At 34.1% G+C, this 24,610-nt stretch overlaps 2 protein-coding genes across 6 annotated transcripts in view; one reads left to right on the top strand and one right to left on the bottom strand.

The window, feature by feature from the left end:
- myl9a (myosin, light chain 9a, regulatory) overlaps positions 1 to 24,610 on the bottom strand; it is a 67,969-nt gene that overhangs the window by 7,333 nt on the left and 36,026 nt on the right. The gene's annotated exons all lie outside the window — the stretch shown is intronic.
- Positions 1,210 to 24,078, top strand: pfkfb2a (6-phosphofructo-2-kinase/fructose-2,6-biphosphatase 2a). Of its 5 annotated transcripts, none has more exons than XM_067370669.1 (16): positions 1,210 to 1,351; positions 1,449 to 1,586; positions 4,040 to 4,165; positions 4,863 to 4,959; positions 6,926 to 6,992; positions 7,711 to 7,785; positions 8,700 to 8,756; positions 9,919 to 10,043; positions 13,036 to 13,243; positions 14,876 to 15,022; positions 15,391 to 15,495; positions 16,139 to 16,268; positions 16,484 to 16,546; positions 17,499 to 17,563; positions 19,403 to 19,594; positions 22,491 to 24,078. In XM_067370669.1, the coding sequence occupies exons 2-16, from the start codon at positions 1,532 to 1,534 to the stop codon at positions 22,533 to 22,535; spliced, it is 1,557 nt and encodes a 518-aa protein (XP_067226770.1). In that variant the 5' UTR covers positions 1,210 to 1,351; positions 1,449 to 1,531; the 3' UTR covers positions 22,536 to 24,078. The 5 variants fall into 5 exon arrangements, with proteins under 5 accessions (XP_067226770.1, XP_067226769.1, XP_067226773.1 ...); XM_067370668.1 differs by having other exon boundaries at positions 1,449 to 1,589; XM_067370672.1 differs by lacking the exon at positions 1,210 to 1,351 and adding an exon at positions 3,034 to 3,209 and having other exon boundaries at positions 1,462 to 1,586.

The following is a 24,610-nucleotide window of genomic DNA, read 5'->3' as shown; positions in this document are numbered from 1 at the left end:
TTTAGTTCAATTTCTGAAGTTAAATTTGATCAAAAATGATGAGGTTTCTGTCACAAAAAGAGCCCATTTCAGGCTTTAGTAAAGCAAAAGTGTGAGATTTTATGTAACTTTTATATTTGCAATAACTGAATCACTGTGAGGGACATCTGATTAATAGGAAAATGTTGATTTTATCACAAATATATTTTATAATAATATTCAGAGAGCTCACATACTGTCCATAACTTAAAATAATGACCAATAATAATAGGGATTTGATGCCTGAGATGGGAAAATATGTTTTTCTGGAAGTTAAATATGTCATTAAAGTTGTGGGGTGTTCAGAAAAGTTATACTTTGTTAAAGGGTAATATAAGTAATATAAGTTATATTTTGGTAAAAAAAAAAAAAAAAAAAAATCTAAAAATGTGTAAGTGCAAATCGTAGCGATTTCGTGGAATGACTCTTATATTAGCTAATAAAGGTGACTTGATTTGATTTGACAACGTCTTTTATCATATTAGAGACTAAACAACATGATAGCCTACTCAATATACAAGAAATAATATTCATAAACCTACGGTTTTCAATGTTTTAATTTCATAAAATAAAACTTAACCGCTAGATTTTAACACTTCACAGACGCCTCACACTTTCTGATTGATGTTAAGTGTATCCAATCAGATTAGCACAATAAACCCCGCCCCCAACATCTTCCTCACAGTGATTGGTTCAGACCGTTGAGCGGCAAAATTTAGTTATTTATTATAATGTCTATGGTCACAAAGATGTTCTTCCTGCAGAGGGCGCTTTACGGCTCTCCGACCTGAATCCTCATACTGGAGACATTATAATTTAAATAATTATTATAAAAACATTAATTTCGTTTATTTATACCTGACATACAAATAAAAATGCGCACCATTCTCAACAAAAAAATATTTTTAGAAGCCTCATCTATATATAATATATCACGAGACGTTTTTTTTGTTGTGGACATTTTTGTGCAGCTGAATAATGATACTGAAAAACATTAATATTACTGAATTTTGTAAAAACAACAAAAAATAAACAATGAAATGTTAAGATAAAAGCGTTATTATTTAAATACAGCGTGCCTAGCCAATCACAGACAAGATCCGTGCCGCTAACCCCGCCCATTCTGTCACTCCGTCTGTGCTACTGGCCGTTCTAGCGTTTCTTCTTCTTCTATGGGTTGGATCTTGTGCCGTGAGCACCGCCAGACACAAACACTTCCTGAAACGCAGCGGTCACATCTAATCATCTCAGTTCCAGAGCTTTTAAAGGAAAAACATTTTAACAGAGTTTGAATGGAAAATGGACTGTGCGTTTGAGTTCTTTCCGAAGCAGGGTGAGTAAATGCAGCTTCGGAGACTAATAAAGCCGCAGATTTGAAATGATGCCAGGCCGTTAATGGTCTAATCTTGAGTCGTGTAATACCTGCGCAGGTGGACTGACCTCCAATGAGCTCTGATGACCTGTGCTGACCCTCACACCTCTCCTTCAAGATCGTCAGTCTGCATATAAAGTCATGGACAGTTCAAATGACAGCAAGAAGGCGGAGCCCAGAGTCAATGAGAAGAAATGTTGTGAGCTATTATTATTATTTTTATTATTAGTGCTAATTTTAGTACCTTATGTCTTCATCAAGTGCTCAATGGTAGATCAACCTTTGTGGGGATTCAAACTGGTAACCTTTTGGTCGCTACCCAATTATTTGATGTTATAATGAATGAAAACTTAACAAAAATGAATCATAAATGCTTGTTAGAGTTTATTGAATGTAGCTATGAAAGTAAAAACAAAATGTATATCCTTGTATAGTATGTAAAGAGCCCTTTGTTATAGTTGGCAGTGGTTGTGATGGCCGTCTGGGAACTTTGCACTTCAAGAATAGCAGTAGTTTAACAAAATGAGTCTGTCATTCAAACCCAGAGCAGAGAGTTGAGCTTTAACATGTTCGTTCAAGCTGAATGAGAATCTGGAATTTGAGCTTTGGGTCCAGACAGTGTTTTTATGGAATGTAAAGCCCAGTTGGATGGCGTGTTGGGTCTTGTTTCTGCAGAGTAATATGTTGATGAATAGTCAAGAATAATCTTAAAGACTTGGTGCATGGCCAATAAGCATTGCAATCACCCCGAACACCCTAGCAACGCCCTAGCGATCATACTGAACTTCTTAGTAACCCTATAGCAACACTATCATCATGAAAGTGCGGCTTCGCGCACAATTTCTTCATAAAATTTAAATATATAATTGATTTATTTTTAGCTAAAACTATTAAAAATAGATTTTGCTAATTGAAATAAAGCTGAAATAAAAGACAAATATTAGATGAAAAAACTAAAACTGAAGTTAAACAAAAAATAAGTTGAAGCACTAAAATGACTAAAACTGATATAAAAATTAAAGCTAAACAACAATAAAAATAAAAGCTCATTCAAAATGTTAATAATACTATACTGTAAATAATACTAAAATAACACTGATTTGCAGAAATATGCGTGGTTGGGATGTAAAAAATGACGTTCTTCCTCAGTATTTTTGTCTTGTTTTTCAGTACAAATATCTAAACATTCTTAAATCAAGATAGGTTTACTTGAGAAGCAAAATAACTTAAAACATTAGGTTTTATTTTATGAAAAATGCATCAAAATTAAGTGAGTTTATGCTTAAAACAAGATAAAAATCTGCCAGTGGGGTCAGAAAAGTAAACTTAATTCAAAGGGAAAATGTGATTATTTTTTTCTGTTGCCATTGGCAGACATTATTTCTTGTTTTAAGCCAAAAAAAACATAATTTTGAAATTATTTTTTATCAGAAAACAAGGCTTAAAGAGGACCTATATTGCCCCTTTTCACAATATGTAATATAAGTCTCTGGTGTCCCCAGAATGTGTTTGTGAAGTTTCAGCTCAAAATACCCCACAGATCATTTATTATAGCTTGTCAAATTTGCCCCTATTTGGGTTTGAGCAAAAACATGCCGTTTTTGTGTCCCTTTAAATGCAAATGAGCTGCTGCTTCTTTCCAGAAGAGGGCGGAGCTTTAACAGCTCAACAACAACAAAGCTGGAGAATCTCACGCAGCCAAAATGAGGATTGTCAGTAACGGTGTTCAGCCTTACATTGTTCAAACCGGAGTCGACACTGATGGAGAGACTCAGGAAGAAGTTACAACTTTTAGAATGAAACTGGACGTTTCTGAATGGTTAGTGGATAAATTTATGTAGTTGCTGTGGAGTTGATTCAACTCATCCACTAGCATGTGCCGCCATGTTCATCTTTTGTGTTGAATTGACCCTCGTTTGTGAAGCAGTCCAGCGTAAAATGACGGCATGTCAACAACACTCGACTACAACAACTCTTCTTCTTCTCTAAAGCAGCCCAACATGGCCCCGCCCCCTTTGTTGAGTGTTCCCGGGGGCGGGGTTTATGTAAATTTTGGGGTTTGTGATGTCACCAATGCTCATTGTAGTCCCTACCAGCTGTTTGTTGTAGTCCTTAAAAAGCGATTTCTTTAAAAGAAAATATCTCTCTTTTCATTGAACTTTGAGTGTCGTAACTTTGCAGATGTTGTTTATGATCAAACAGCAACATTACACACTAACTAAAGTTAAAAAAGTGAAATCATAATCAACCACCCCTTTAATATCTTACGACATTTTGCTTCTCAAGTAAATGTATCATGATTTGAGAATGTTTCTAGAAACTAGAAAAGACAAAAATACTGAGTTTTGCAGTGTAGCTGTTTCATTCTCAGAAACACGTAATGATCATTAAATACAAGAAGCCTCGAGCTACTCTAATGCATAATTGATAAGGCAATAATGTCAATAACTTCAGCAGCATGAAAGCTTAGTGCCTTCAGTGCAGTGAAATCCTCATGAACGTCTCGCATGAGAACCATCATAATATAAGTGTTATGAGTATAAATATGGTGACCAGAACAGAACGTTCATCTGATGTCATCTTACTGGTTTGTGCTGCACTGAGAAGAAAATGGCTGGAAGTGAATCATGTGTTTGTTTTGTTTCATAGCATGGGCGTCATACATGACCAACTCGCCCACCGTGATCGTATTGATCGGCCTTCCCGCCAGAGGAAAGACGTACATATCTAAGAAGCTGACGCGATACCTCAACTGGATCGGGGTTCCTACGAAAGGTGAGAGCGTGAGTTTACAGAAAAGTGCCAACATACTTCTGTCAACGAAATATAATTATTCCTGGGAGTTGATACACCAACATGACTTCTTAAATTGAACCAGGATGCACTCAAAATCTGAATTCCAATTTTATTTTAAATCAGTTATTTTATCAGCTTTTTGAATTCATTATAATTATTACGGGATTCCAACTGTCAAGGGAAACTAATGGAAAAAATATTTTTAAATTGTTATTTTAAAAAATTATTTTTCAATCATCTTAAAATGACTCTTTATCCAGAAATAATGGCCTGCTGAAGAATCCAAGTAAAGTATTGTTCAAAATATGTGGGATCCCTAATTTAACATTACTAACATTTTTACTGTATATATTAAATATTATACTAGCTTTAAGGACCGTTCACACCAAGGATGATAACTAACGATATGTCAAATAATAGCAGAGTTCACACAGCAATTATTACGATAACGGCACAGAGAAACAATATCACTGGAATTACTTTCAGAATGATTTTTTTTCCCAGCTGATGAAGTATAAAAACATTGACAGCCAATCAGAATCCATCCTGCTTCAAAAGCTTGAGCATTTAAAGTGACATGACAATATAAGTGCAGCGTGTGCATAATCAGAATGAACGTTTCCAAAAAGACTGTTGCTTTTCCTGTGTGTTCATAACAGATGTGTGTTTCTGTCAGTTTTTAACCTGGGCGTTTATAGACGCGAGGCGGTGCAGTCGTACAAGTCTTACGATTTCTTCCGTCACGACAATGAAGAGGCCATGAAAATCAGGAAGTAAGTGTCCATACCGTTCGGTGTACAGTTTAAACACCAGCCGAACATTACACAAAGACCTCACACACAAGAGGAGATGTTTCTGCTGCAGAAGCAATTTCAGGAAGTGTTCAGAGGAGGAAGTTTTGAGTTGTACTATATCTAATATTCACATCAAACTTTGTTTGGGAACCTTTTAATGCCTTTTTCAAAGTCTTGTTTTTGGGCTCTACTAGAATAGTTTTGCATGCTTGAATGTTCAAAAAGCACGTTTTTCTTAGATTTGACAGTGAGCATGTTTACATGCACATCGATACGCTGATAACTCACAAAAATCAGCTTATTGAAATAACTGGTTTAAATGCAAACCAGTAACTTGGTAACGCAATTAAACCATGTTTGCAAGACTTAATTAAAGGGGTGGTTGATTATGATTTTACTTTTTTAACTTTAGTTAGTGTGTAATGTTGCTGTTTGAGCATAAACAACATCTGCAACGTTACGATGCTCAAAGTTCAATGCAAAGAGAGAGATTTTCTTTTACAGAAATCGCTGTTTAAAGACTACAACAAACGGCAGGTAGGAACTACAACAAGCTTCTTCTCGGATTGGTGACATCACTAACCCTAAAATTTACATAAACCCCGCCCCCGAGAACACTCAACAAAGGGGGTGTGGCCATGTTGGGCTGCTTTAGAGAAGAGGAAGAGTTGTTGTAGTCGAGTGTTGTTGTCATGCCATCATTTTACGCCGGACTGCTTCACAAAAACGAGGATCAATTCAACACTGGATTTGCACAAAAGATGAACATGACGGCACATGCTAGTGGATGAGTTGAATCAACTCCACAGCAACTACATCAATTTATCCACTAACCATTCAGAAACGTCCAGTTTCATTCTAAAAGTTGTAACTTCTTCCTGAGTCTCTCCATCAGTGTCGACTCCGGTTTGAACAATGTAAGGCTGAACACCAACACTGACAATCCTCATTTTGGCTGCGTGAGATTCTCCAGCTTTGTTGTTGTTGAGCTGTTAAAGCTCCGCCCTCTTCTGGAAAGGGGGCGGGAGCAGCAGCTCATTTGCATTTAAAGGGACACACACAAAAATGGCGTGTTTTGCTCAAACCCAAATAGGGGCAAATTTGACAAGCTATAATAAATGATCTGTGGGGGATTTTGAGCTGAAACTTCACAAACACATTCTGGAGACACCAGAGACTTATATTACATTTTGTAGAAGGGGCATAATAGGTAATAAATCAGGTTATGTCCCAGAATAGTCACATCAAAACTTAACAATTCGTGTATCTGACTCTGAGTATTCCACTTGTAATGTTAGTTGTGAAGCATTAACAACAAAAGATTGTTCAAACATGTCAGCGAGACTCTCATGCAGTTAGTAGATACAGATCAGAGACTGTGCAGAGAGTTGTGTTGACAGAGTTCAGTGATTTGGAGAAGAGAAACCTTCAGAATAATGTCACGGAGTTCATTCATGAAGTTGTGTGAACGACAGCATCTGTGTAGAGCCGAGCACATGCACACTTTGGTCAGAGCGGGAATAATGCGATTAAGGTGTTTACATGCTTGTTTATTGAGATTAAAACCAGCGTACGCCACCTAGTTTAATGCGATTATGGTTACTACGATTATGAGCTTAGTTTGATCGAAGTATTGCGTTTACATGAGGTGAAGTTTAATCACAATATTGCCAAAATCTCATTATGAGGGTGCATGTAAACCTATATATAGAGAATGACTCCTGCTGGAGGGACTTTGTAACTTTGCAGATGTTTTTAATGCTCAAACAGCAACATTACACACTAAAGAAAGATGAACATGAAATAATAGGTCCTCTTTTAAATGATTTGACAAAAAGTGGTTCCTCAGATGGTTGTGTGTGAATTGAGTCAGCATCATCTACTGATCCTGTTGAGTTTAATGTGATTATTGCAGTTCTGCTCTGATGATGTGTTTTCCTCTCAGACAGTGTGCCATCGTGGCTCTACAGGATGTGAAATCGTATCTGAATGAGGAGGGAGGGCAGATCGCGGTAAGTTCTGCTCTTTGGATTTCACATACTGGAACTATAATTTCTCCATCTATTAGATCAAATATTATTCACATGTATTGTTATTTGAGCTGCACAAATATGGAGTTGTTTCACAGTATTATTGGCATCAGATCAGTGCTTTTATTGCTAACTACAACTAAAAAAAACATTTTTGTTAATTGAAATTAAGCTGAAATAATATAAAATATAAATATTAGATGAAAAACTTTTTAAAATGATTAATATATACTACAATAGTATATAAATAATACTAAAATATCACTGTGCCAGATGAGGATCAACATGATTAGATCATCATGCATTAGATCAAATGTCTTTATCTTTTCTTTTCACTTTTTAGCTTGACTTTTCTTCTTCATTTTTACTCGCTCTCTTTTATTCAGATGGTGTTTTACTGATTTTTAATGGATGCATTAAATTTCAAAGGCTTTGAAGCATGAATGCAGTTTGGATTAATTTGAGATGTTCTCTATTCCTCTGCTATTTTCACATTTTCATCAGAAATGCACAATTAATATGTTTGCTGTCTTTTTTTTTTTTTTTACTATATTCTATATATCAGTCAAAAAAGAGCATATAAATTAATTAAATCAATGTCATTACAATTAATAAAATAATTATTATCTAATGGCAGTTGTATCATAAATGATTGATGATTTATTTCTCTTTGTGTGATGTGATCGTTTGTCTTTGGCAGGTTTTTGATGCCACAAACACAACCAGAGAGAGGAGGAACCTCATCCTGAGTTTTGCGCAGGAGAACTCGTATAAGGTCAGAGCGTCCGTGAATATGAGATATTAGCAGTTGTTTGTAATATCACAGTTGTCAGGTTACACTGGAGAGAAACGGAGCATGCAGAGATCAATAAAGCACCTCCTTCGGCTTAGTTTGGTCTTTATAGAAAACTGTAGAAATGTTGGTACAGACTTTGATGTAGGGCTGGGTGATAAACAATATCATATTGCGATCATATTTAAGTCTTTAACAGTGATAAGCTCTGGACATTTTTACTCAATATGGATTATCACACAGCAGAAATAAACATGGCAACAGCCAGTCAGCGCATGTCGCTACGTTATTTCTGCGCATGCCTGTGTGAATGAATGGCGCGGTTTCGTCTGATACACAAACTCGCACACATCATGTGACGCTTGTGGTGTTTGCAGAGCCTTCTCAATATATGATGACATGAACTTCATCTCCTGAGAGTCACTTCACAAGCTTTTCTCTGTTTCATTTGAGAAAACTAGTGTCAAATCCACAATGAAACTAGGACTGAAAGATCTTCACGACAAACCGTCAAAATAAAAGTCTGGTTTAACTTCAAGAAATTGACAGAAATATATGACTACTGTATACCAACATAATAATAATAATAATAATAATATTAAATTTTATTTGTACTGCACTGTACATTTGAAACAAATCTCAAAGTGCAACATGTACTTCTTAAAGTAATAATAATTATATTATTTTTTATATCATCAAATCCACACGGAAACTAAAAGATCTTCACGACAAACCTTCAAAATAAAGGTTTGGTTTAACTTCAAGAAATTATGACCGAAATAAATCACTACTGTATACTAAAATGTACTTCTCAAAGTAATAATGATATAATTATTTCTAAGTAATATTTTACAACCAAGATATTTTTATGTGGTTATTTTTGCTTTTGTTTCCAGGTGTTTTTTGTCGAATCGCTTTGTGACGACCCAGAAGTCATTGCTGCCAACATACTGGTGAGTGTCGATGCAGAAAATATTCATATACTGCCATTAATACCTCATTAAAGGGTTAGTTCACCCAAAAATTTTGTCATTTATTACTCACCCTCATGTCGTTCCACACCCGTAAGACCTTCGTTCATCTTCAGAACACAAATTAAGATATTTTAGTTGAAATACAATGACTCAGTGAGGCCTCCATAGCCAGCAATGACATTTCCTCTCTAAAGATCCATTAATGTACTAAAAACATATTTAAATCAGTTCATGCGAGTACAGTGGTTCAATATTAATATTATAAAGCCACGAGAATATTTTTGGTGTGCCAAAAAAAACAAAATAACGTCTTATTTAGTGATGGCCAATTTCAAAACACTGCTTCAGGAAGATTCAAAGCGTTATGAATCTTCTGTGTCGAATCATGATTCAAATCGCGTGTCAAACAGCCAAACGGCTGAAATCACGTGACTTTGGTGCTCCGAACCACTGATTCGACACAAAAGAGTCATTTGTGCTCCGAAGCTTCCTGAAGCAGTGTTTTGAAATCGTCCATCACTAAATAAGTCGTTATTTTTTTTTTTTTTTTTGGTGCACCAAAAATATTCTCGTGGCTTTATGATATTAATATTGAGCCACTGTACTCACATGAACAGATTTAAATATGTTTTAGTACATTAATGGATCTTGAGAGAGATCCCTATGAAGGCCTCACAGAGCCATCGGATTTCAACAAAAATATCTTAATTTGTTCTGAAGGTTAATGAAGGTCTTACGAGTGTGGAACGGCATTAGGGTGAGTAATTAATGACAGAATTTTCATTTTTTGGGTGAACTAACCCTTTAATCTGCCTGTCACTGCTGTTATAAGATATCGAGGGTAGATGAACATGTTTTTGTGAAGTTGAGTTGTCATTTTATTAAAATTAAGCAGCTTTATGAGCTCATATTAATTGAAACTATATGGAAATATTTTTACATTTAAAAAGTATATTCATCACAAAGATTATTTCAAATGATTACTGATTACAAATGTTGAGCCAATTAAAAGTGGCAACTAAAATATACACACATTCATGTAGTCTATACATAAACTATAATCTTGATGATAAAGTTGATAGTGTGTTTGAGACATAAACTGTGGCATTGCTGTCATAACACATCATTAATTCGGGAACAGGATGTGAAGGTTTCCAGTCCTGATTATCCTGAGAGACACAGAGAGAGCGTGATGGAGGATTTCCTGAAGAGAATCGAGTGCTACAAAGTCACATATCAGCCGTTAGACCCAGATGAACATGACAAGTGAGATTACATTTTCATATTATTTTTCCTAAACATAATCTAGGAGCTGATTGATCTCTGAGGAGACTTTTCCTTTTTATTTTTTTCTTGTTTTTTGATTAAATTAAATTATTGCTTCCTTTTTTTTTTTTTTTTTTTTTCAATTTTCAGGGAACTGTGTGATGATATTAATTTTCAGCATTTCATCTGTAACTTGAACATTGTCTTTTCTGTTGTTATGTCAGAAAGCCTCCAGCAGAGAGCAGTAGAGTTTCAGTTCAGTTTGCTGAGTTTATTTTGTAAGCATGTGGTTTTGTTTAATGATGATAATAATATATCTTAAATGCCTGTAAATACCTTCTAGTAGATTAGATTGTGTTAAAAAGATGTGGCTATTTATATATTAACCTTGAATCTCTGAAAAACCTACAAGGATAGTTTGGACACTCACAGGCATTTCTGTAATTCCTCGGCTGTAGCTTTTGGCTTCATCGTGGAATAATCTTGCTTGGGAAAATTCAGCCCATTGTAGTGTTTACAGACAGAGCCACGGCCATTAAATCTGTCTTTGACTTCATACATGTTGATTATCTTTTATTCTCTGCTGTAAAAGTGCTTAAAGGGATAGTTCACCCAAAAATGAAAACTCTGTAATCATACTCACTCTCAAGTTGAATGAATTTATTTTTTCTGCTGAACACAAAAGAAGAAATTTTGTGTAACCAAACAGCTGATGGACTCCATTGACTGCCATAGTATGGAAAGTTTTTTGGAAAATTCATTTTTGGGTGAACTGTCCCTTTAAATACAGCATCTTGAAAACTGTTCAAGTTTCAATGATGAAATTTATTTATTTATTTAATTTATTAATCATTTCTAAATTTTGCATGTAAAATTTGGATTTTATTTTATTTCAGTTTTATTTTAAGGTGAGACACCCCAGGTGAATAGGGTAAAAAAATGAACTAATAGATATCACCATACTACCCCAGGTGATTGATTACATAAAAAATTGTAAACATTTTTTGAATAACAAGTTTTCTAAAATGTAATGTTTAAATATGCAAATGAGGCATCATCTAATTAAATATTTGCTAATTTGCATACATTTCTAGAACAAAAATCTGAATATTGGATGACGTTAGGTTCACAGTTCTCGATTAATTTTTTGGGACATATTAAATACAAAGGTTTTTACAGAGGGAATTTTGGATATCTCTTTTTATCACTCCATAAATCAGAAAATACTATCAGCAGCCAGAAAAAAAATATTTTCACCCTTTTTTTAGGAATAAAATGTTGTATAAAATCAGGCAAATTATATATCAGCAAATCCCTCTGTAAAAACATTCAGAATATACTGTAGATAGGAATAAAACTAAAGTTTGGTGTATGTCAGTTCTGCTGAAGTGGAGATTTCTGACTCAGAACAGGAAAAAAAAAACTCATTTTGAGAAATCTATAGATGCAAATAAATAAAGTGCTATAAAATATACACATATTAAAATTGTATTTTGGATGTTTTCTTTCCACCAGTCTGAAAAAACACTTTATAAAAAGCCAAAAAAGTGCAAAATCTCAAAATTGACAGGTGCCTGAAAAAACAGTGTTTTTGCCTGTAGTGTCTCCCCTTAATTATCAAAAGTTGTTTAGTTAACAATGGCATTTTTGCCAGCAAATTTACAGATAGTTCTTTATTCATTTAATTTAATTTAAAGGCCTCTTCACACCAAGGCGTCCACAACAATGCAGATATCGTTTTGTTTATGATAACCACGCTGTAGTTTTGTCGTCTGTCACTTTAAATGCTAGCAGGATGGATTCTGATTGGCTGTCAGTGTGTTTATTGTTCATCAGCTGCATTTTTTAGCACAAGTGAATATTAATGACTTACAAATGAATAAATCAATAGTATAATCTGCTATAACACCACCTATTTGAGCAATTTTTGTGAAGTCATTGACCAAACAACATATCGAGTTTTCTGCTCTTTTATTAATTGTAGTGTGCAGATCACTCATAAACATGAACTGGCTACTTCATAAACAACAGAAGGGATTGGTGTAGGTAATTAAGCACAAGTTGATCTTAAGATTATATAACGTTGATGATATTTTTCATTCAGCACATCTTATAGATAATAAATGCAGAAACTGAATAATAATGATACGACACAACTGGGTCCTTCTGTGTCAAATCAACTAAATCTCCCCAGCTCCAATTTTTGATTTTGTTAATATTTTTTCTGTAGAAAGACAAACATAAATAGTAATAAAAGCCAAAATATTAAATATCACAGATGTAGATTTACTGTTTTGTAGAGAAGGGTCAAAATGACCATTTTCATCTGAGATTTGGAGCCAAATTAGAGGGGTGTAAAAATGACTTCATGAAGATGGCAGCGTCATTATTTTATTTTTACACAGAGATTGGTTGGTCTATTAGTGAAATCTGTTGATTTTATCAATCTTTGTTTCATTATATCCCAACAGTTACAGTTTAAAAATGGTAAAAAGCGCTGCTTGTGTTTTTTTGCCTCAAGTTTGCATGCCTGTAACTCAAGAAATATTAAAGATATATTAATATCCTTTTAGATTCTGGTTCTTGTGGTATCTTCATTTTAAAGGCCCTTGATGGTTCAATCCCAGAGATACGGAGCTCTTAACGCGACTCCATGAGTAAATTGGTCAATTGTACACATTTTCAGTGGTCAAAAAACAAATGTGGGTCACTTTGCATTCATTCTGAGTGCCATAAATACCCCTTTTCCAAAGTTTCCATACCTGTAACTCTAAAAGTATTCAAGATATCCTATTATCCTTCTAGATTCTCATTCTTAATAAACTTTCCTTTTGAAATCTTCATTTTCAAGGCCCTGCATAGTTCAGTCCCACAGATCTCAAAGCTGCTCCATGATCAAATTGTTGTCACTAAATCATTAGGCCACAACCACATGTTTAACAGTGTGTTTAGTGCTGTTTGTGAAGCCATTTCATGTGGTGATCTTTTTCAGGGACCTGTCCTTCATCCAGGTGATTAACGTGGGTCAGCGTTTCCTGGTGAACCGTGTTCAGGATTATATCCAGAGTAAGATCGTCTACTACCTCATGAATATTCACGTTCAGAAACACTCCATCTACCTCTGCCGCCACGGCGAGAGCCAGCACAACGTCCAGGGCTGCATCGGCGGGGACTCGGAGCTCTCCACCAGAGGAAAAGAGGTATTCCTTCATTTCACTTCATGGATGAGTAGAATACGGATCCTTAAAAGGATGTTTGTTTTGTTATGCATCGAAACTGAGAGTTATTTACAATGTGTGCATTTGGTAATTACTGTATGTATTTCATTGAGGGTTACTGCAGGTCATTTACCTTTCTGACATTGCTTGTGTACTGATTGTTTACTTTCGACCTTTATATTATGTTCTTTTGCACTTTAATCTGTTTGATACATTTTGTGTATTCTTCAAAAATTGGCCACTGTTAGGTTCTTTTTGTTGTATTATAAAAATACTAATCAACATTGTAAAGCCTGAAATAATTAAATAATAGTAAGAAAATAATTTATTTTTTAGAATTTTGTTTTTAGGCCAAAACTGAGCAAAAATTGCAGTTTGCTGCAGTTGTCATTTATATGACCAAAAATGTAAATCAATGAGATCTTTATAACAGTACAGCAGACTACTTACATAAAATGCATATAAATATAATTTGTCACTCTATATCTCCTAATAATATGTCTTGGTAAGAAGATATGCTTAGTTTTATGATAAAATCTCTATATTTTTTATCGTGGGGGGCAAAACACAATGCAATGCAATAGGGATACAATGATGATTGAGAGATGATCAAATAAATGTTCCTGTTGTATCATATTTGATACATAAAATATACAAAATTGATTGATAAAATATACAAAACTTTCTAAAGGGGGAGCATATACCCCTAGACCCCCCTACCTGACAACCATGCCCCCTTTCACAAAATCATGTGGGAAACACTGCAATATAACATTATAACATAATAAAAAAAAAGGTTTTATTTGGTGTTACATATGAAATAAAATGTTGAAATTATATATTACAGAGCCCAGTGGTTCTTGAACTCAGAAAAGTAATACAAATGTTAGAAGAATATTGATTCTGGTGTATTTTTACTGAAAAACTACACAAGAAATGCCTGCAAATTTTAAGAAAAGACGCAGCAAAATCAGTCATTTTAGGCTGCAGAAATCAGAAAAAATGTCCCGCGAAATCCTGGAGGGACTGATCTGGCATTTAATTCAATGTAAATTCTTGTGGCCGCCTCGTCACAGTCAAGAAAGACTACAACATTATTCATTATACAGGTTTTACCAGTTTTGGCACAATAATCTATTTCTTGCCTTTCTCTAAACATATTATTATTGTATCAGCAAAATCCAATATCATTCGACTTCTAATTGGTATGTATTGATATTTTGGGACACAAACCAGTTTTAGTACATACTATATGTAAATACTGAATAAAACATGTCTTAAGTATTTTAAATTCGGCATGAAACGGAAGTTTTCTTCTCTATTGTGACATATGGAGTGGAAAGGCTTTGCAAACAAGAACAAATGTAGGGCTTGATTTTGTCCGTGGGGAATTGATTAGATGGTTGTGGTTTGCTATTGGTGGATCTCATATGAGTGACAGGTTGCCCCGCCCTCACGCCAGTAAACATGTCATCAGAGAAGAGATGCAAGAGGGATTATTTTGATTAAATGGGACCTATTATGCTCTTGACCGAGCATGCTCTGATTCAGTCCTTTATTACAAACAGGTGAGAAATGATTGGAGGCTTGTTAACATCTTTCCCACTCTGTCAGTTTTCCAAAGCCTTGCGTGGATTCCTGGAAACCCAGAAGATCCCAGACCTGAAGGTGTGGACCAGTCAGCTCAGACGCACCATCCAGACGGCAGAGGAGTTGGGCGTCCCGTACGAGCAGTGGAAAATACTCAACGAGATCGACGCCGTGAGTTACGCACCGCTGTTTTTATTAGAGAAGCAGCGCTTCCTGTTTTCATATGAGCACTGGGCTGTTCTTCATCATTATTTACTGTGATAAAGCACAGGTGTTTTCTGTTAACACGCTATTAGTCCATTTGAGTCAGATGTTTAATGGTGGTGGATCATATTGAACTCATTTACCACACCAAAACTAATCGAGCAGTATAATCCTGTGCCATGAGTGCAATAAAAGTCTGTGCTTCCAGATCAGTGTGAGCCATATGATTTCATTCCAGTAGAGAAATCAAAGTCACCTTATTGCAGAACATCTGAGTTGATGATGGAGGAATGTTTGTTAACTGGTGTTTTTAATGTGTGTGTGTTCTGTATCAGGGCATTTGTGAGGAAATGACATATGAAAAGATTGAGGAAACGTACCCGGATGAATATTCCCTCAGAGACCAGGACAAGTACCATTACAGATACCCGGGAGGAGAGGTACGACACCGTACCCACCGTTCTTTGTCATTATTTGTAATTTTTCTAGCATTTTCTTAGTGAAGATTGATTATTTTTTTCCCAGTGTACCATTATGACATACATTTTTGCTAATGAATTTACATAATTTTTCATGATTTTTCATGATTTCCAGTTGTTGTTTTTTTTTAGATTTTTTTTAAAGATTCGTTTATCTATGTGAATATATTGTAAAATGTAATTTATTCCTGTGATCAAAGCTGAATTTTCAGCATCATTACTCCAGTCTTCAGTGTCACATGATCCTTCAGAAATCATTCTGATATGATGATTTGATACTCAAGAAACATTTCTGATTATAATCCGTTTTTGTGGAAACTGATGATTTTTTTTTTTCAGGATTCTTTGATAAATAGAAAGTTCAAAAGAACAGCATTTATTTGAAATAGATATTATTTGTAACATTATAAATGTTTTTACTGTCACTTTTGATCAATTTAATGCATCCTTGCTGAATAAAAGTACTAACCGACCCCAAACTGTGAACAAACTCTAAAAGAAGTGGTGATACTGAGCTTAAAGCTGAAGTGTGCAGTTTTTTTAATATTAAAATATTTCTGTCAACCATACATAAGCCATTCATGTCCCTCTTCTCTTGCCGTAGTCGTATCAGGACCTGGTGCAGCGGTTGGAGCCGGTTATCATGGAGCTGGAGAGACAAGGCAATGTGCTGGTCATCTGCCACCAGGCCGTCATGCGCTGCCTCCTCGCCTACTTCCTGGACAAGAGCGCTGGTGCGTCACAAACACACACAAACACACACTCGAATCATACCAGGGCTCTTGTGACTGACTGATGACCATAATCAGATAATGAGAAACATGAGGATGTCTGTTTCTGACTGCTGGTGTTCGAGTAATAAGCATCCAAAGAAGTGATTTTCCTGAGCGAAACCCTTCCATTATAATCAGCAGATCTTCTCATATTTAAATGTGCTCATGTTGTACAGATGATTTGCCGTATCTGAAGTGCCCCCTCCATGCGGTCCTGAAGCTGACCCCAGTGGCTTATGGTATGTTTTGATTTACATTCACATAGACCTAAAAAAAATTATCTATATATCTATCTATCTGTATCTGTCTGTCTGTCTGATATGGTTTTGTACATTTCACATTTTATTTTTTAAATTTTAGTATATTAACATTTTAAATATTTGATCTAAATCACTTCCATATTAAAATAACTATAAAAAAAATAATATTTAATATTAAATAAATTAAATAAGAAATAATAATTAAAATTATTAAAAATATGTAGGAATATGTATGTGTATATATACATGTTTATGTATAATTAAAATGTAAATAAAAACATTAATGTTAATATTAAATAAAATAAGAAATAATAAAATGAATAAAATAAGAAATAATAATGAAAAATTATATAAAAAATATATTATTTATATATATATATATAAAAGTACTAACACTTATACACACACATACACACACACACACACACACACACACACACACACACAGATGGATAGATAGATGTTTTATTTAAATCAATACATTTTACTTTTTTTACATTTTTAAAATTGTATTAAATTTTAAACATTGATTTAAATTATTAAAATATCGATTAATTCAATTTAAATTAATTAATTATTATTCAAAACATTATTAGAAACTGCCATAGTTTTATGATGTTTTTTTAATATATATATATAATATATTTATATATATATATATATATATATATATATATATATATATATATATATATATATATATATATATATATATATATATATATATACATATATTTTAAAGATTTTAAATACTGTAGCAAAATTACTGTAATCGAAACATCATTAGAAACTGCCATATTTTATATAATGTTTATATATATATATATATATATATATTATATAATTTTTTTTGTTTTTTTTTTTTTTTTTGATAAGTTTTAAATACTTTAGCAAAATTCTGATTTTTTTCAATGTTTTTCCTCTGTTACAGGCTGTAAAGTTGACATGTTTGACCTGAAAGTGGAAGCTGTAAACACACACCGGGACAGACCGCTCGTAAGCAAATATATAACATTTACCTGATATTTTGTTGTTTGCTAAAGCAGCATCACTGTTATCACTAACAACCGTTTACTTACATGCTGTTTCTCATCTTCAGGGAAATGTATTTTTTTTTCTTGAACATTGTTTGGTTTTTACCATCATTTCATCTTTTTTGTGTGTTAATGATTCTGCATGTTTACTTTGATATTTTTGGAATAATATGCGATTATGATCATGCGGTCTCTCCAACACAAATACAGCTTCAGTGAATCAGCAGCTGAAAGAAGCCCTCAAACAAGAATAACCTCTTGAACTCTTCATGTTCCTCTAATGGAAAACTGAAGGCTGACAGTCAGTGCGCTCGTAATTCGTGGTGTGTTTTGCAGTGTGAGTCTGTAGGTGTGAGTTTGACACAGTGAGACCACAGGTCTGCGGTCAGAGAGGCAATATAGCACTGAGATTCTCTCAGTATTTCTGGCTTCTGGCTTGTTTTTGTTCTTTACTCGGTTGTGGATGAGATCAGCATGCCATTTCTTTCCGTGTGATTATGGGCGGCAGAGTCCCTGCTGTTATTTGTCTGGGACAGACAACACACGGGGAGTTTCCCTCCCAGACTGAGCTTTAATTTAACCTCTGTATGTGCATCAACACGTTTAGTTTCCGTTCTGACTTTCTTTAAGGGCCCAAATCATGAAAAACATTAAAACTAACGGAGTTTGATGTAATATTTTGACACACTGTGACATTCTCCAGTCCACCCTGAAGATTTATAGGTGAAAATCATACTGTCTGGATATGAGCATTTTTATTAATTAATTAATTCAAATCAATACGTTTCACATTTTATTTTTGAAATTTCATTTTTTACTTTTTAAATATTTGATCTACGTTATTTTAATATAGAAATAATTACTTTAAAAATAGTTATTACTATTAATTAAATTAATTAATCGTTTAAAATGTAAAAAATATATTGATTTAAATATATACACACACACACACACACACACACACACACACACATGTGTATATATAAATCAATATATTTTACGTTTTTATTTATTTTTTAAATTATTACATTTTAAATGTTTGATGTAAATTGTTTCATTATTAAAATAACAATTAATAAAATGTAAATTAAATAATAAAAATTGGCCTATTTGTTTTAATATATATATATATATATATATATATATATATATATATATATATATATATATATATATATATATATATATATATATTAAATTTCTTTTTTTTTAAAATAAGATTTAAGTACTGTAGCAATTTATTTTGCTAATTTACTATTTATTTTATTTATTAATTTAATTTGTTTTATTTATTTATTTAAAATGTTCATAAATTCAATTCAATACATAGATCTTCCACACTGTATACTTATAGTTGTACTTCACAAATGTACTCAAATCTTAATAGTACTGAAAATAACCTTTGTTTTCTTCGACTAAAATATAATTATTTTTTTTCTTTTGATTTTTGATTGTAATATGTCCCAGACATTTTTTGATGATTTGTTTGTTTGTTTGTGAGTCACTAATAGAAATTAAGCTTCAAAAACGTCTCATTCAGAAACTGTCACGTATCTGATGTCAAAACCATGAGCACATTATTAATTGACCGCCAACATTTACACATCCACACCTTAATTTGTTAACCAATCACGACAGATGTCATTTACATATTAAAAAGTCTAATAGGTACAATAGCAGAAACAGCCTGTTAAGGGTCAGAATTGTGTGCAAGAATCCTTGACTCATTATAGCCCTTCATAATCATGCCAGTGTCACAGTGTTCACCCTCACATGTGATCCCTACTTTGTGTGTTATCAGAGAAGCACTAGACAAGAATTGCCGCCCACTCTGCTGAGGAGAAACAGCTTTACGCCACTGTCTAGTCAGGATCAAGTCAAGCGGCCCCGTCTCTTCAGCGTCGGCAGCCCACCCCGGATAGCAAGCGTTCCAGCCTTATCTACCAAACGATTCCCTGAGGCACAGGAGAACCAGGAACTGAACGAGAGCCGGGTTAGTTTTGGCCGTGTGTGTGTGTGTGCAATATTATGACAACTGAATAGGGAGGACATTTCCTGTGTTCTCATAAACCAAATGGCTTAAAAAAAAACTTACCAAAGTACCTTTCAAGGAAAGTCTGTTCACTCGACGGCCATATTTGCAACGCCTCCAGGCAGCTATTTCGGGGATCCAAACCAAGTCCTGTCCCTCCTAACTCACAATTAAATAACATATTTCAAATCAGCAACAAAATCTGACTTGAACTGTCCCATAAGTGTTGTTTCTTATGCTCAAATAGCGATGCTCAGGCTAGACGAGCCAATGCGCATGTGCAGTCCTAAGCGCGAGTTTCAGGTGACTCGAAATGACTTTAACAATCAGCGATTGGCTCTTTTACTTAGAAGGCGGGACCTATTCCGCCATATTGCACGTTGCAGTTTCTCCCATTCATAAGTAACAGGAGTGAACCGTCTTTCCATATCTATAGTCCTTGAACATATTAAACGGTATCTATATATCAGGGATGCAAACAGGTAAGAGGAAAAAAAGGTGAGAACATTGCACGGGGCTGGGGCATGTTGTGCACAAAATTTTTATTTAAAGTTATTTGCTTTACAAGCTCATGCTTTAAGGGATTTTTTTCATATATTTTATTACCCTCTATGTCCAAAACAATTTTTTCACAAAAAAAACAATAACATACTGTTACAACATTTTACCAAAATATACATTTGGTTAAAATCTTATGTTATAAAAGACGAAGTGCTATGCATGATACTTAAAGGTGCTGAAGAACATGTTTTTAAAAGATGTAATATAAGTCTAAGGTGTCCCCTGAATGTGTCTGTGAAGTTTCAGCTCAAAATACCCCATAGATTTGTTTTAATTAATTTTTTTAACTGCTTATTTTGGGGCATAATTAGAAATGCGCTGATTCAGGCTGCGGCCCCTTTAAATCTGGTGCTCCACGCCCCAAGAGCTCGCGCTTGCCTTAAACAGCTTAAAAAAAGTTCACACAGCTAATATAACCCTCAAAATGGATCTTTACAAGATGTTTGTTATGTATGCTGCATGCATGCTTCGGGCCATGTGAGTATAGTATTTATTTGGATGTTTACATTTGATTCTGAATGAGTTTGATAGTGCTCCGTGGTTAAAGCTAACATTACACACTGTTGGAGAGATTTTTAAGTTGTGTTTATGAATTATACAGAATGCAAGTGTTTAATAATGAAAATAGCGACAGCTCTTGTCTCCGTGAATACAGTAAGAAACTATGGTAACTTTAACCTCAATAACAGTACATTAGCAACATGTTAACGAAACATTTAGAAAGACAATTTACAAATATCACTAAAAATATCTTGATATCATGAATCATGTCAGTTATTATTGCTCCATCTGCCATTTTTCTCTATTGTTCTTGCTTGCTTACCTAGTCTGATGATTCAGCTGTGCACAGATCCAGACGTTAATACTGCCTGCCCTTGTCTAATGCCTTGAACATGGGCTGGCATATGCAGATATTGGGGGCGTACATATTAATGATCCCGACTGTTATGTAACAGTCTGTGTTATGTTGAGATTCGCCTGTTCTTCGGAGGTCTTTTAAACAAATGAGATTTATATAAGGAGGAGGAAACAATGGTGTTTGAGACTCACTGTATGTCATTTCCATGTACTGAACTCTTGTTATTTAACAATGCCAAGATAAATTCAATTTTTGAATCTAGGGCACCTTTAAGACAATATTGGCTGATTAGACGACAATACTGTATGCCAAATCTCAGACCACAAATACATAAAATATTACCCATTAGACATAATTTTTAAAGTAAAGAGTAAAGGAAACACTGTACAATACTTACTGAAACAACCAGTTCTTTATTTACCCTTGAAAGTTCACAAGTACCCTTCACAGTCAGTATGGCATCAATACGATTGGTTTATATTTAAGAAAAACTGCAAATCTCAGCCCTGCATAAATTTAGATTGGAACAACAAGATCATCAAAAAATGTCTTGGGGTTAATAGTTCAGATTACTCAATAGGTTGAAACAATTCCTCAGACTATTTTTTATCCTGAGAAGGATGCTGTCTCGCCAGCACAACACTGAACCACAACACTCAGTCCTAGTGACTATTTCTCTGTTTCAGAGTTAGATTATTATTAGGTTAGATTATTATCTGTAGAAGAAAAGAAACGTTAGTTCATTATTAATTTGTTCAAAAATTCCATCACACTATGCGAATCCCAAATGTGACTTATTTTAATCTCAAAAAGGTGAGTTCTCGCTGAAAGCTGTCTCTGATCTCTATCTATATATAATATTGAAAAATGTAATTTATTTCTGTGATCAAAGCTGAATTTTCAGCATCATTACTCCAGTCTTCAGTGTCACATGATCCTTCAGAAATCATTCTAATATGATTATTTGCTGCTCAAGAAACATTTATTTTTATCACCAATGTTGAAAACAGCTGTGCTGCTTCATATTTATGTGAAAACTGTGATACACCACTATTCAACAACAGTAAGATTTACTACTTTTATTCAGCAAAGTTATTAAATTGATCAAAAGTGACAGTAAAGACATTTTATAATGTTACAAAAGATTTTTATTTCAAATAAATGCTGTTCTTTTATCATTTCTATTCATCAAAGAATCCTGAAAAATAAAACATCACCGTTTACTGTTTTGTGGAAAAGGTTGTCTCTCTCAAAGCCTGTTGATCTGCCTACTGCTCTCTGTATATTATTTTTATTTTTTTCCATAATTACAAATTGGTAGGAAATATTTGTTTTTATAATATGTATTTAAGCTACATGCTAATGTCAGAATCAAGCACAGGTGGCGTTGTTTATGTGGTGACGCCGACAAAGTAACCTGGGTGTTCTGTCTTATAGGAAATGCTCAACTGCTTCAGACCGGCCGACTCCATCCAAGAGTGAGAAGAGTGAGAGAACATCCAAGAGTGAGAACACAAACCACAAGTTGTGTGACACCCGTCAACATGTTCAAAGGTTTTCTCCAGACATGATTCAACTCCAGACGCCCGCTCAAAATCAGCAGCATGAACACTGCTTTATGTAACACGCGAGCGTTTAATAGCGGCAGCTTCATCCGTTCTTCTCAAGCCTCATCCGTGCACAAGCGCTTGGAAGTACGGTAAAATCCCAACAGCTACGATTAGAAGTTATTGATAATTAATGCAAGGAGATTCACTCCCACTGTTGAACAGATTGACAACTTGTGGGGCCAATTAGAGCACAGTTCAACTGATTGAGTGGGCGTGTCTTGTGCCAGTTAAGCTAATTGGCCCTTCAGAATCTTTAAAGACACAGAGCACTTCCTGAAAAGGATCTAGATGGGAACATTCAAGCACTCTTTTTGTTGTCGTAGCATATATTTTGTGGCGTCGTCTTCTTAATAATGCCTTAGTTTTGTGTCTGATTAGATCAGGCCAAATTTGAATGAATAATCGTGTAAATATTTGGCATACTTTTAGCTGTTTATTGACTGTGATGTTCTTGCTGTCGTTATTTTCTCATATAGACTTTCTGATGGTTTTGATGTTGTGCAGAATGTTTTGTTGAATATAATGAATGTGAAATTGAATGTTTTATTGAATATAGTTAATATGAAATTTTATGTTCTGCCGTTTTTTCTCCCATAAAACTTTATATAAGTTTTATATAGGCACATCAGGGTAGTTATTTTAATAGAAAAGCAGGTTGTTTAACTTGTTATAAATAATTGATATGCAAGGAAAACGTCATTCAGTTCTTTCATACACACAGAACTGGTAAATATAATTATCTTGAGTTTTTAGTTTTTCAAATGGATCTGTAAGATCTACTGAGAATATGGCAAGCCATACTGTTATATTAGTTTTTATGTTTAATGTTATTTAGATTTATCATTTGTTATGAAAAGATATTTATACACGCTGATATTTTGCCTCATATCTGGAAGGATGTTCTTAAAGTGTATCATAAAATATCATATAATTTAATTTTAGTTTATGTGGTCTAATTTTAGGATGCATGAAGAATGTTTTTAATATGTGTTGAATGTTCTGATGGCCTGTTAAGATCATGTTCCTATCAAGGGTCATAGAAAGTGGCTGCATTGTAGTTGCTTCTTGCAGCTTATAAATTGTTATTGCAAATATAAATGTGTTGGCATGATTGGATATTATCCGATTTGTAAGTGCCTTTGCTTCGCAACCAAAGTGTAACCAATCAAAGTCTAAACAACACAACAGATCTCGGAGTCAGACTGCAGATTCTTAGATGCAAAAACACACATTTACCTCAGAGCTGAGTGTTTTATTTTAATGTAATAGTGTTACAGCAAATAAGTTTTGTGCTCTGGTTTCATTGTGACATGATAGCATTACAATATCAATATCAGTGGTGACTAACTATGTAATGTCATGCTAATCTATTGATTAAAACTTTTGTCATAATACTTGTGTAATAAATCAGTCTGTGATGCAAATACTTTTTTTTTGTCATTTAATATATTAGCATATATGAATACATATTAGGTAAATTTAGATTTAAAGCAGCTCTAGAAAGACAATAGTGTCATTGTCCAGCTGAAATCAGTTCAGTGTTGATTCATTTTGGTTCAGTAACTGTATAAAGTGTATCAATTATGCAACCGTCAAGTGTTGGACATTATTCTAGGTTACTATGTGCGGAGGTTTTTGGTAAAACATCTAAAACCTCTTTTAGTAGAAAATTACTAGTCATCCAAATTTTTTATAATATGTCAACTATGCTTTCCATTAGTTTTGTGAATTGGTATGTTTCTAAAGGCCACAAGAAATATAGAGCTAAACATCAGCGATATCTCCCAAGGGTAGCATGTACTGGCTGAAAAGCAACGGTCCAAGTACTGAGCCTTGTGGTACTCCATACTGAACTTGTGATTGATATGATGTCTCTTTATTTACTTAGATGAACTGTTGACTGTCAGATAAGTACAGTATGATTTGAACCACGCCAGTGCAATTCCA

This window comes from Chanodichthys erythropterus, chromosome 20 (assembly GCF_024489055.1).
Source record: "Chanodichthys erythropterus isolate Z2021 chromosome 20, ASM2448905v1, whole genome shotgun sequence".
NCBI lineage: Eukaryota > Metazoa > Chordata > Actinopteri > Cypriniformes > Xenocyprididae > Chanodichthys > Chanodichthys erythropterus.
Note: the sequence above shows the minus strand (reverse complement) of the source record. Positions and strands in the feature narration are given on the sequence as shown.

Bases quoted from the DNA above. Each gene is read 5' to 3' on its own strand.
- pfkfb2a (XM_067370668.1), top strand. From the start codon at position 1,532: ATGGACAGTTCAAATGACAGCAAGAAGGCGGAGCCCAGAGTCAATGAG. The intron at 1,590-4,039 runs GTGAGCTATTAT...TTTGTTTCATAG, and splicing joins AGTCAATGAGAAGAAATGTT to CATGGGCGTCATACATGACC. The intron at 17,564-19,402 runs GTAAGCAAATAT...GTGTGTTATCAG, and splicing joins CACACCGGGACAGACCGCTC to AGAAGCACTAGACAAGAATT.